This window comes from Solanum lycopersicum, chromosome 5 (genome assembly GCF_036512215.1).
Source record: "Solanum lycopersicum chromosome 5, SLM_r2.1".
NCBI lineage: Eukaryota > Viridiplantae > Streptophyta > Magnoliopsida > Solanales > Solanaceae > Solanum > Solanum lycopersicum.
Genome location: NC_090804.1, coordinates 68,350,614 through 68,361,944, shown reverse-complemented (window position 1 = coordinate 68,361,944; position 11,331 = coordinate 68,350,614). Strand labels below are relative to the sequence as shown.

Sequence of the window (11,331 nt, the reverse complement as noted above, 5' to 3'; positions counted from 1 at the left end):
ATATTTTACATTTAGACTATATTTGGATTTCAAATATGGAGTAGTACAAACTCAATAACACACATTGAGTAACTACATTGTTTATGATTCATTAAATTTATGAATATTTAGAAGCAAAGAGATCAAACTAAATTTTTTAAAACTAGTTTTAAAGATTAAATGTTCTTAGTTTAACATTACAAGCATGAAAATTAAATTTTGTTGATGTTCAAAGGATTAAAAGCTCAAAATTCCTATATATATATATATATATAGGAATTTTCAGTTTTAAAAATAATCGAACTTTTAAGAAGAAAAAAATTCCAAAGTAATGTAGGTTTGGTTTATTTGCCAAAATAAATTTTCTTATGAGTATGATTGTGATATAATGAAGTGAATTAGTTTCAATTATAGCCTATATCTATTTTTAATTTTGTCTTATATTATATACAGTAACAATAATATACGCAAAATAAGATAGAAAAAGAATAATTTCACCTTGTTAAACTTATATGAGATTATAAAAACATAATAGGTAATATATTGTTCAATTTTTTATGTTTACTTTTTATTAAAGTAAAAGAAAATACTTAACTATCTTAATAGACTTGAGATTTTCTTTAAAACAGAAAAAATATTACCCAATTTATATGACTAAGCAAAAGCTAAATTTTCTTCCATCCTATAAAAATTTAAATTAATTCAATCAATAATAAATTATCGAATAACTAAAATTAAAAGGTGAACTCTTTTTCTTCCGCATCATTCGATAAAAAAATTTGATTAGTTCGAATATTCAATCAATAAACTTCAAATATCGAGCGATTAAACAGAAGTTAAACCCTTCCCACTCTACTCACATTTCACCGTCATACTCGTGAATCTAAATTAATCGGATCAATAAAAAAACAAAATAAAAAAATAAGGCATGTTATTATAATCCACAAAATCACTTTGTCCCTCTATAAATGGCTAATCTTTCTTGGATTTTCGATTTCCGTGTCAAGCAAGCCTTCGCCATTTTCACTTTACTTCACTTGTAATCTTCACAATTCTCATATCTATGATACCCTTTATCTTTATGTTCCATGTATTTTTCTTAATTGGGTATTCTCAAAAAAGTTAAATTTACATTCTTGGCTTTTTGGGTGGTTGAGAAATGGAACAAGAAGGATCGAAAGGGGCTGTAACGGTGGCACCAACGTCTTTAGCACCGGGATTCAGGTTTCATCCTACCGATGAGGAATTAGTTAGGTACTATCTACGCCGAAAGGTCTGTGGAAAGCCATTCAGATTTCAAGCTGTTACTGAAATTGATGTGTACAAATCTGAACCTTGTGACCTTGCAGGTTCAATTCAATCTTCTATTTTGTTTGTTGATTTTCTCAATTTTTGGTTGGTTTTGATTTGGGGTGGGGTGGGGGATTGGATTTAGGAGGTTTTAGATGCTAGAAATGATTTGTTTTGGTTGTGTAAGGTTGATTTATCATAAAGATTGAATTTTTGGTGTTTACATGTCCAAAAACGCAGGAAAGATTGAATTTTTAGTATTTACTTGTAAAAAAAACAGAAAAGATTGAATTTTTGGTATTTACATGTCCAAAAACACAAGAAAGATTGAATTTTTAGTATTTACTTGTAAAAAAAAGGAAAGATTGAATTTTTGGTATTTACATGTCCAAAAACACAAGAAAGATTGAATTTTTAGTATTTACTTGTAAGAAAAAAAACAAGAGGGTTGTTTGAGTGTTCTTAAAGAGAATAGTGTAGACATATACGGAAGTGCCTCTTTCTTTAGCTCAAGTTTTTGTATGGACAAGAACAATTTACGGTTAAATTATTGGTCTTAGTATAGATATGAACAATTTAGTTGAATTGGAATGCGATGTGAAAATGGTCTTAGATGAAGAAGTGAGGATTCATATAGCCGAAAACAAAACTTGTTTGGGACTGAGGGGTGTAATTGGTGTTGTTGTTGGAATGCACACAACAAAATGTACTAGGAAGTTGTTAGTGTCTTTTTGACATTTTATTAGGTTTATTGAAATTGCAAAGCTGCTTCTCTATAAGAATAACATCTCTTGTTGTTGGGTTGTTATACTAGTCATTCCTTTGTTAGTATTTTTTTTGAGCTTATGATTAATTTTTTGTGTTATGAACCGGTGAAATTTTTAGCCTTTTTGGTTTTTTCATGAATGGCATTTTGATTGATGTGGTGCAGGATATTCATCGGTGAAGAGCAGAGATATGGAGTGGTACTTCTTCAGCCCTGTGGATAAGAAGTATTGTAATGGATCTCGGCTTAACCGAGCTACTGGTCAAGGATATTGGAAAGCTACTGGGAAAGATCGTCATATCAGCCATAAGTCTCAGGCCATTGGGATGAAGAAGACTCTCGTTTTCCATAGTGGTCGAGCTCCCGATGGCAAGAGAACTAATTGGGTAATGCATGAGTACAGGCTTGCGGACAAAGAGTTGGAGAAGGCTGGAATCGTGCAGGTGCGAACTAGCGGTTTTGTTAAGTTTGCTACTTTTTATGTTGAGTATCAAATTATAAAAGATTCCCTTTTTGTTTGTTTTGCGAGGATGTAGGATTCCTTTGTTCTATGTAGAATCTTCCAAAAAAGCGGTTTGGGACCACCAACTGGTGACAGATATGCACCATTTATCGAGGAGGAATGGGATGACGATTCAGCCGTGCTTCCTGGAGGAGAGACAGAGGATGACGCAGTGAATGGTGTTGATGCACGAGTTGAGAGCAACGATCTTGACCAGGTATCTGTTTTGTTGTAGTGATGGAGTGATGGACAAACCAGAATAGGGATGTATGAATATCAATATTGTCGGTGTAGATATCATGCTCTTAAACACAAACTTTTTGCTATTTTGTTGTTGCTCTTCTTTTCTTAATTGCGATTCTTTTGTTATTTTTCCGCTCCTCTTCTTTTCTTAATTGCAAACATTTTGCTATTTTGTCGTTCTTCTTCTTTTCTTAATTGTTAACTTTTTGCTATTTTATGACAGTCTTTTGTCTCCTTGACTTTCAACCTTCTTGTTGTTCTGTTAGTTGTAGATAAATGGTTTAGCATCTTGTTTTACCGTTGATATTAAAGTAATGAAGGAATCAAACTATCAAACCAGAATAAGGGAAGTATGACTGTCAATGTCGTTAGTTGTTAGATGTAATGCTCGAAGTTGCAAAATTTTGCTACTTCTCCATTTCTCTTCTTTGCACTTGTATTTCTCTACTTCAGTAAGTATTTATTATTGGAATACTTCGGTTAGCTAGTGTACTTAATGGTTTAGCATCTTGTTCCACCTATGTCCCTCTCGATGCCCATGTTCACTTTGAGATATCACTAGATTCCTGTTGAGAAACTGCATCATGTCATGTATGTCTTCGTCCATAACTACTTCATCGTGATAACCATCACCTACTCCAAGATACGAAGTTCAAATCTCATAACTATAGTGTGTTTCCGTGTTTTATAAAGGTGGATCTCCGGATGTCCTAGACATCAGTTTGTTGGGTGAGATTCTAGGATTTGTAGGCGGGATGATCTGAGAAAAATATTTTTCCTTGGTGATAGTGTTGTTCATGATGCAAGAAATAAATGCTAATCTAACATGAACTAGTATATGATGAACGAGAACTACTCAAGGCTTACTGATTATTATATTCTGAATTTCAATCTTGTCGGGTTCTCACCTGGAATATGGGACGTATCTATGCTTGAGCAATGTATCTGATCATTCTTTTGTGCTCGCACAATATTTTACTTTGTTTTTTGGGGGGACTTCGTGTTCCCTTGAGAGTATTTTGCTAGTTAAAAGAAATTTATGCATTTAGATACATATCTTCATCATGCCATTTTCTTTCGTTTAGTTTTGGGGGATTCTTCGTGATTCTTTATGAAGTATAACTCACATCCATTAGCATCTGACATCGCATAAACTTGAGGTTTATCTACCCCGTATGATTCTGTGCATTCCTTCTTTGATAAACCTCGGTGTGTGCTCAACTTTTCCAGTATGATATTTATTTTGCTCGCCGCTGACTGTGAACTTTTGCTAACAGGATGCTCCGCCCAAGATTGCTTGCGATAATGAGAACGTGATTGAACTTCGAAGTCTTCCATTTGCTTGCAAGAGGGAGAGATCAGAAGAACCTGAACTTCTCTCTTTAAGCCAAAACAAGAAACCGAAGCATGATGTTCCAAGCTCTAGCCGTGCAAATGGTTCTGAAGACTCAACTATTACTAGTAAAGATCCGGAGAATATGATGACGACAAAAGATTACCCTCTAGCTCTCTTAGGATTCCCGTTGTTAGAGTCCTTCGAGCCCAAGGATCCCCAACCTTCTAATCCCCTCACATTTGATTCCTCCAATCTTGAAAAATCCGTCCCTCCAGGCTACCTGAAGTTCATCAGCAATCTAGAGACGGAGATCCTAAATGTCTCCATGGAGAGGGAGACGCTAAAGATTGAAGTAATGAGAGCTCAAGCCATGATCAACGTTCTTCAATCGCGGATTGATCTCTTGACCAAAGAGAACGAAGACATGAGAAAACTTGTCCGAGGTGGTTAGACAATAACAGCATTTCGATTCGGTTTAGGTTTGTACTACCTTCAGGAAGAGCAAGATATAGTAAAAAGATGTTTGAAGACATTTCTGTAGTTCTTGTTGTAACCTGGATCATATGTACCTTTTTAGGTATCTGCAGAATTTTTTTCTATTGCATTAGTTTAAACTTTGAAGTCTTAGACTGTTATCTTAATGATATTGTTGTTTAATAACAATAGTCGGGTCATGTTGTTCGAATTTTTCGAAAATATAAAATAGCGCAAGTGCATTATCTGAAGTTGCAACGTCAGTGTTGCATTACTTTTGAAAAGTTCAAGCAACGTACTTGTCATGATTAGATCATCGTGCTCCTTGACTACTTGCTATTTGCATTAATATATGGTAATTCTGTCAATCGAAACTTCGATATATACTCTCTCCATCCCATAGTAGGGGCAAAATAGTAAAGTTAATTAATCTATTAATGACTTCTGAATCACTCTATAAAATAGAGGGACTATTAGGTAATAGTTCGATAAAAACATGAAAGAAGATTAATATATGTAATCATCACATCATACAAGGATCAAGCGTTTTCTATTATAAGTAACTGATAATGAACTCGAGACCTTTTTGATAGTTGATACGAAAAAATAGCTATCATTTTATAATGACTTCTAGTAATTTCTACCTTACTCGAAACTTCTTCAAAGATACTGATTCAATAAAAATAAAAAAAACGATTAAACTAAAGACATAATAAAATACTTTATCATTTTATCACGATCTTTCGTATGGATCCAATTTGAATAGGAGACAAACTCTACATTCTAGAAAGTTCTTTTCTTTTTCTTTTTCTTTTTTTTCGATATCGTATAGTATATGTTTGCTTAGTTACGCAGTATATTTAATATATGATATTTTAAAAGGTGAAATTTACTATAACGTGTCACAATAATATTATATATATAAAGTCCTATAAATTCATCTTTACCAACTTTTTCCAATTACAACACCTCTTCATCTTCTCTCTCTAACTCCTAAATCTTACCAAAATTCTGAATTTTTCGTTGCTGTATCAACTTTAGGCGGTTATACTGAAGAATTTCTTGTTAAATTGTTAGTTTTTTCACAAAATTTGGTTCAAAATTGTCCATTTTTGTTAACTTTGACTGATGGAATCAAAAGGGTCGGCGAAATGGATGGCGCCGGGGTTCAGATTTCATCCGACGGATGAGGAGTTGGTCAGGTACTATCTCCGGCGGAAGGTTATTGGTAAACCTTTGAGATTTGATGCTATTTCTGAGATCGATATTTATAAAGTTGAACCATGGGATCTTCCGGGTAAGACCTTTTTTTAATTCTTTCTAGAACCTTTGTTTTAACTTCTGAGTTAGACCCTTTTTGATTTTCTGTAGAATCTTTGGGTAATCGATGCAAAGTTAAGGTCTTTATGTGTTTTTTGGGGTGAATTAGGCTTTAGTTTGTTAGATCTGTGGAACTTAATGTAGTGAATTCGTTTGGTGTGTATGTTTGACTATTATGTGAGGGTTGGTTGAGTTTTGTATAGCTGGTTTTAAGTCTGAGAAGGGTTGTGGTAGGTTGACGTTTTAGTAAAAATACAGTAGTAAATTTAAGAGACTCTGAATAGGGAAAGGATGCAGCGATAACCACACTCAACATGCTTGTGTAACCCCAATTACACAAGTGAGGTCAGGGCAGAACTTACAAGGTAGAGCGGCTGTTTTTGGTAGACCCTCAGCTCAAAGGAAGTAGGGAGAAAATGAATAGGGAGCACTGGAGTGGATATGGAGGATTTATATAGGCAAACGCGACCAAGTTGGGATTGAGATATTGTTATTGATTGATAAATTTCCAGCTAATTGAACAAGATACCTATCGGAGTTTTTTGGTAGTTTTTTCTCTCTTGCTCTTAAAGTTAATAGCTTGAAGGTATATAGTTCTTCACTCAGCTTCACGTGTCAACTAATACAGAACTGCCAGTTAATACTATCAGTTCACAAATATGATAGGCATTTTTGAACGGGGTATTGCCAATTTGTTCTGGCCTGGAGTTTTTTGGTAGTTTTGCTCTCTTGCTCTTAAAGTTAATAGCTTGAAGGTATATAGTTCTTCAGTCAGCTTCACGTGTCAACTAATAAAGAACTTCCAGATAATACTATCAGTTCGCAAATATGATAGGCATTTTTGAACGGGTATTGCCAATTTGTTCTGGCCTGGAGTTTTTTGGTAGTTTTGCTCTCTTTCTCTTAAAGTTAATAGCTTGAAGGTATATAGTTCTTCACTCAGTTTCACGTGTCGACTAATACAGAACTGCCAGTTAGTTCTGCCTGTTAATACAATCAATTCATAAATATGATAGGCATTTTTGAACTGGGTATTGCCAATTTCTTCTGGCTCGTCTTATTTGCTTCTGCCGACAAAGTAGGTCTTCATTTCATTTGGTTTTCCAGATTTGACGACTTAGTCTGCTTCTTACTCCAATTTTCTTATGTTCAATTGTAAGTAGGATATTTGGCTTGTGGTTCAATTTTTTGTTCAGAGTGTTTGAGTCATGTTTATGCATATATGTTGTCAGCAGTACTTACATTTATGCATAACGTGTACAATGGGAACAACATACAAGGTGTTGCCTTGTGGTCAATGAAGTGTCTTGAGAACCAGTGGGTGGTTTCTTCCCATCTATTCAAGTCTCGGTGGACAGAGTTACCCTCTACTAGGTAGCATGAACCCCGTGGAAGCAGTCTAGGTGTGTGCAAGCTAGTTCGAACTCCGTGGTTATAAAAAATAATGTGCACAGTGTGAACAGAGATATGACCTAAGGACTAAAATTGAGCATAGGTATTTAGGTCTGTCTGTTAGAATTTATCAATCGTCTTAGTTGAGCATCTACAGTACATTCTCATCTTTTACTATCAAATTTCTGTTTATGGCATGTTATCCTTCAAGAATTTGTCCACATCCTTCTTTTGTGATTTGGCATGTTAGAGAATAGCTTTCCTATCTTTGTTTCCGCTGTCGGAGTTATAAATCACAACCTGGCAGCCCATTTGGTTTTGTTTATTAAAGCATCTGATTAAGCTTTTACTGAATTTGGTGTTTACATAGTCACGAGTCCTGTAGAGTAAGCTTGGTATAAAAGCTTTTTCTTATTGGTGAAGCTTAGCATAATTTTATCCGTGTCTTAGGTATGTCGAGGTTGAAAACAAGAGATTTGGAATGGTACTTCTTCAGTGTGCTTGATAGGAAGCATGGTAATGGAGCAAAAACCAATCGGGCGACAGAACGAGGCTACTGGAAGACAACTGGAAAGGACAGAGCTGTCCATCATAAGTCTAAGGTTGTCGGTATGAAGAAGACTCTAGTTTTTCATAGTGGTCGGGCCCCAAAAGGTGAGAGGACTAATTGGGTCATGCATGAGTACAAACTAATTGATGAGGAGTTGCAAAAAGCTGGAATTGTTCAGGTGAGCTGACTGTCCCCCCCCCCCCTCCCTCTCTCCTTTGTATTTCTTCTCTTAAGCCGGCTGATGCTGAATGTTTTTGCTATTTTATATGTTGAGATGTATTTCTTCCCGTTAACTTATTTTCTTCTCCTCTCCTTTTGGTGGAAAGGATGCACTTGTGTTATGTAGAGTCTTCCAGAAGAGTGGCGCAGGGCCAAAGAATGGTGAAAAGTATGGGGCTCCTTTTGTTGAGGAGGAATGGGAGGATGATGAGTTAGAAATTGTTCCCAAGGAGGAGGCTGCTGAAGAAGTTGAATTTGGAGATGATATCTATCTAGATGGACATGACCTTGAGGAGGTATATCCATTGATGATTTACATTTTACTTTTCTCTATTTGTGTTATGCCTTGGTCATCTAAAATCTGGTTCTTCTTGCTTGCCCCAATACACCCTCCTCTCTGTGTCCCCCCAAAACTACATATATACACACAAAGCCTAACAAAACATGTAGCATTCAAATGTAATAAAATGCAAGAAGTGTTAACGTTCCTATGTTTCTGTGTCTTGACAGCATCGTGATGCCTGGTTTTTCTTTTTTTAACCGAGAAATTCCCAAGAGACAGTGACACAAGATCCGAAATTCAGTGGATAAAGGTTTTGAAGGGACAGCTGTTAGTAGTATCCAATCTGATTTTAATAGAGTGCTAGTCATTAGTCACTTAGTGGAATCAACTTATACATTTGCTTAGGGATTTGGTTTATGGTGTCTTTGACACCAGCCTGAGTAAAAAAGGATATTTCTCATTATCTTTATCTCTGCATAGTCTGAGTTGATGAAGCTTTTGGATTCTATATCTTGAGTCATCCTGTCTCTACCTCAAAATAAACGAAAACAACACTAGCAGCCCGTTCCCTGTTTATATTTAGATAAATTTGTTGTCTATTTTGGATAATGGTGAAATGTATCTTCTCATTTTGGTGCATTTATCTTCTGCACCAGATTCTTGGGGCTGACTCACCTGTGGATGGTGCTCCACATCCGTTGAACTGCTATAGTGAGGGAAATGCTAGCAACAGTGGGGAAACAAGTAACTCCTTTGAAGAAGCACAAAACTGGCTTCAGCAACCGGATGAGCAGGAATCATTTGATCCTGCAATTCAACAGATCAATGCAGATACAAATCCTGTCAAGCATGAATTCATGAGTGAACCAAGCAATAGTATGAGCACTGAAGATGTGGATTACTTGCTTGATGAACCAGTTATAACTGCAACTGATAACCTTCAATTCAGTGATGGAGCATTCCTTGAAGCTAGTGATCTTTCAAGACCCATTGAGGTTGATACGTCAGGTTTTGACATGCTTGAGGATTACCTTGCATTCTTTGATGCAGACGATAACTTCCAAAGTATGGGTTTCAATCCACCAATGATGACCGGAGATGATGATCATGTGTCTGACTTAGCATCTGTGGAGGAGAAGGTAACATTACTTACCGACTCCACTTCTTGTATTTGTTATTTTCTGGTCTTCTTGAATCTTAGCTAATTACTTTCATGACAGAATATTGCCGAGGTAAATGACCAACCTATTGCACCAAGTGAAGAGCCTGATGATCAAAAGAAGAATGTTGCATCATCCTCGAAACTGGAACCATCTAAATTTGGATCAGGTAATGATAAGGGTTCTTTTTGGACTCTCTGCTAAAGATTTGCTCAACACCAATTTCAGTTAAACCAACAATCGTGTTTCTTAAGATAAACATCTTTTAACTTATTTAACGTATTTTTCAATGGGTGCAGATTACAAGTATCCATTTATGAAGCAGACAAGCTGTATGTTGGGCGGTATTCCTGCTCCTCCTGCATTTGCTTCGGAGTTCCCTTCAAAAAATGCAGCTCTCCGTATGAATTCTTCCTCAGAAGCATCCAGTTCAATCCACGTCACTGGATTTATTCGAATAACAAACATGACTGTGAGCAGCAATGGGATGGACGGGTTGGTGGGCAAGCATGGGAATTACAACGTTATCCTATCTTTAGGCTTATCACAGCATGGTGATAGCTCCGCTCACTTGGAATCAGAAGCTAGTTTTCTCCCTGGGAAGACAATTTCGACAGTGTCCTGGTGCTGGTTCTATTATCTGTTCCTTTGGGTCCTCCTTCTTTCCACAACCTTCAAAATCGGGACCTTCATTCGTGCTGCGTAAGGCCTCAAGAATCTAGAGAGCTCAATTTTTACTTTTGAAAGTCATGGCAGGATATCTTGATCTCTGACTGAAGTGAACATTATTATATATGATACACAACCTATACCAGGAATATTTAGTGTCTTAGACATTCAAGTGAGTTGATGCAGTTTCTGACTCCTGAACAAATTTTAAAATTCAATGATGTATCACAGTGCAGCTTGGATGCTGCAAAACTCATTTTACACAACAATTAATTACTGTGATGATTTTATGTAATGCCATTCTCTTTTTGGCTGATCTGTCTCATGTTGTTTACTTGTTATTATGTTTTATCGAAACAACCTCTCTACATTTTACGAGGTAGGGGCAAGGATGCATAACACGTTTAAATTCTGATTAAATTTTCGTATCTAAAGTTCTATTTTTATTTTACTCCGCGTAAGATGATTCGAATAGCATGGTATTTTAAAGTGAATAAAAAAAGGGAAGAGCACTCACTACAAAGACTATGGATAGTTGAATTTTATGTCAAATGTGTTATGATTAAGTTTTTCAAAGAGAAAGCAAAGTTTGAGTTTTCAAAGTGAAAGTAAAGTGTGGTTTCTATGCATATATGGCCACCAAAGCAAAGCAAAGAAAAACATGACATTTGTCATTCAAAGATAAAGAGAAGAAACTTACATTTTTTTCCCCACTATGTGCACATTTTGTTGTAAAGTGCCTATTTTAATTTGTGGTTTTCATTGGTTCTTTGGAATTGCAAAAAAAAAAAAAATTGCATGTCTATGTCCATAACCAACCAAATGGCTCAATTGGTAGATTAATAACACTCCTTTTATCGAAAAATTATACTGTAAATAATTTTGAAAAAAATATATATGTATATTAATTTATTCGTCTGTTTACTTATTTATTTTACCTTTTAAATTTTCTTATTAAAAATTCTTACTTTATTAATTTCTTTGAATGACACTTTCTTGGTATACAAACAAATTTATTTATATATATATTCCTTTCCTTTTCATATTGCACTTTGAAGCACTATTTATCATCAAAAGGGCTAATACTCTACCACATATTAAGTAAAACAACTTACTGATCTTGATAGGTTCTATAAATTAAGGGTCAT

General features: G+C 35.4%; 2 protein-coding genes across 2 annotated transcripts; both read left to right on the top strand.

Annotated features, from left to right (window-relative positions):
- The first annotated feature begins 822 nt into the window (after positions 1 to 822).
- On the top strand, positions 823 to 4,779 carry LOC101265545 (NAC domain containing protein 50). The gene is made up of 4 exons (XM_004239661.3): positions 823 to 1,328; positions 2,201 to 2,478; positions 2,572 to 2,754; positions 4,058 to 4,779. The coding sequence occupies exons 1-4, from the start codon at positions 1,139 to 1,141 to the stop codon at positions 4,565 to 4,567; spliced, it is 1,161 nt and encodes a 386-aa protein (XP_004239709.1). The 5' UTR covers positions 823 to 1,138; the 3' UTR covers positions 4,568 to 4,779.
- A 673-nt stretch (positions 4,780 to 5,452) lies between these two features.
- On the top strand, positions 5,453 to 10,499 carry LOC101265827 (NAC domain-containing protein 78). The gene is made up of 6 exons (XM_004239662.5): positions 5,453 to 5,887; positions 7,753 to 8,030; positions 8,179 to 8,367; positions 9,011 to 9,493; positions 9,575 to 9,683; positions 9,814 to 10,499. Exons 1-6 carry the CDS (start codon positions 5,719 to 5,721, stop codon positions 10,218 to 10,220), a joined length of 1,635 nt encoding a protein of 544 aa, XP_004239710.1. The 5' UTR covers positions 5,453 to 5,718; the 3' UTR covers positions 10,221 to 10,499.
- Positions 10,500 to 11,331: the final 832 nt, after the last annotated feature.

Excerpts from the sequence above, each read along its gene's own strand:
- LOC101265545 (XM_004239661.3), top strand. The coding sequence starts at position 1,139 with ATGGAACAAGAAGGATCGAAAGGGGCTGTAACGGTGGCACCAACGTCT. Across the intron at positions 2,479-2,571 it reads AGAAGGCTGGAATCGTGCAG|GATTCCTTTGTTCTATGTAG; the intron begins GTGCGAACTAGC and ends GCGAGGATGTAG. Across the intron at positions 2,755-4,057 it reads AGAGCAACGATCTTGACCAG|GATGCTCCGCCCAAGATTGC; the intron begins GTATCTGTTTTG and ends TTTTGCTAACAG.
- LOC101265827 (XM_004239662.5), top strand. The coding sequence starts at position 5,719 with ATGGAATCAAAAGGGTCGGCGAAATGGATGGCGCCGGGGTTCAGATTT. Across the intron at positions 8,031-8,178 it reads AAAAAGCTGGAATTGTTCAG|GATGCACTTGTGTTATGTAG; the intron begins GTGAGCTGACTG and ends TTTGGTGGAAAG. Across the intron at positions 8,368-9,010 it reads ATGGACATGACCTTGAGGAG|ATTCTTGGGGCTGACTCACC; the intron begins GTATATCCATTG and ends CTTCTGCACCAG.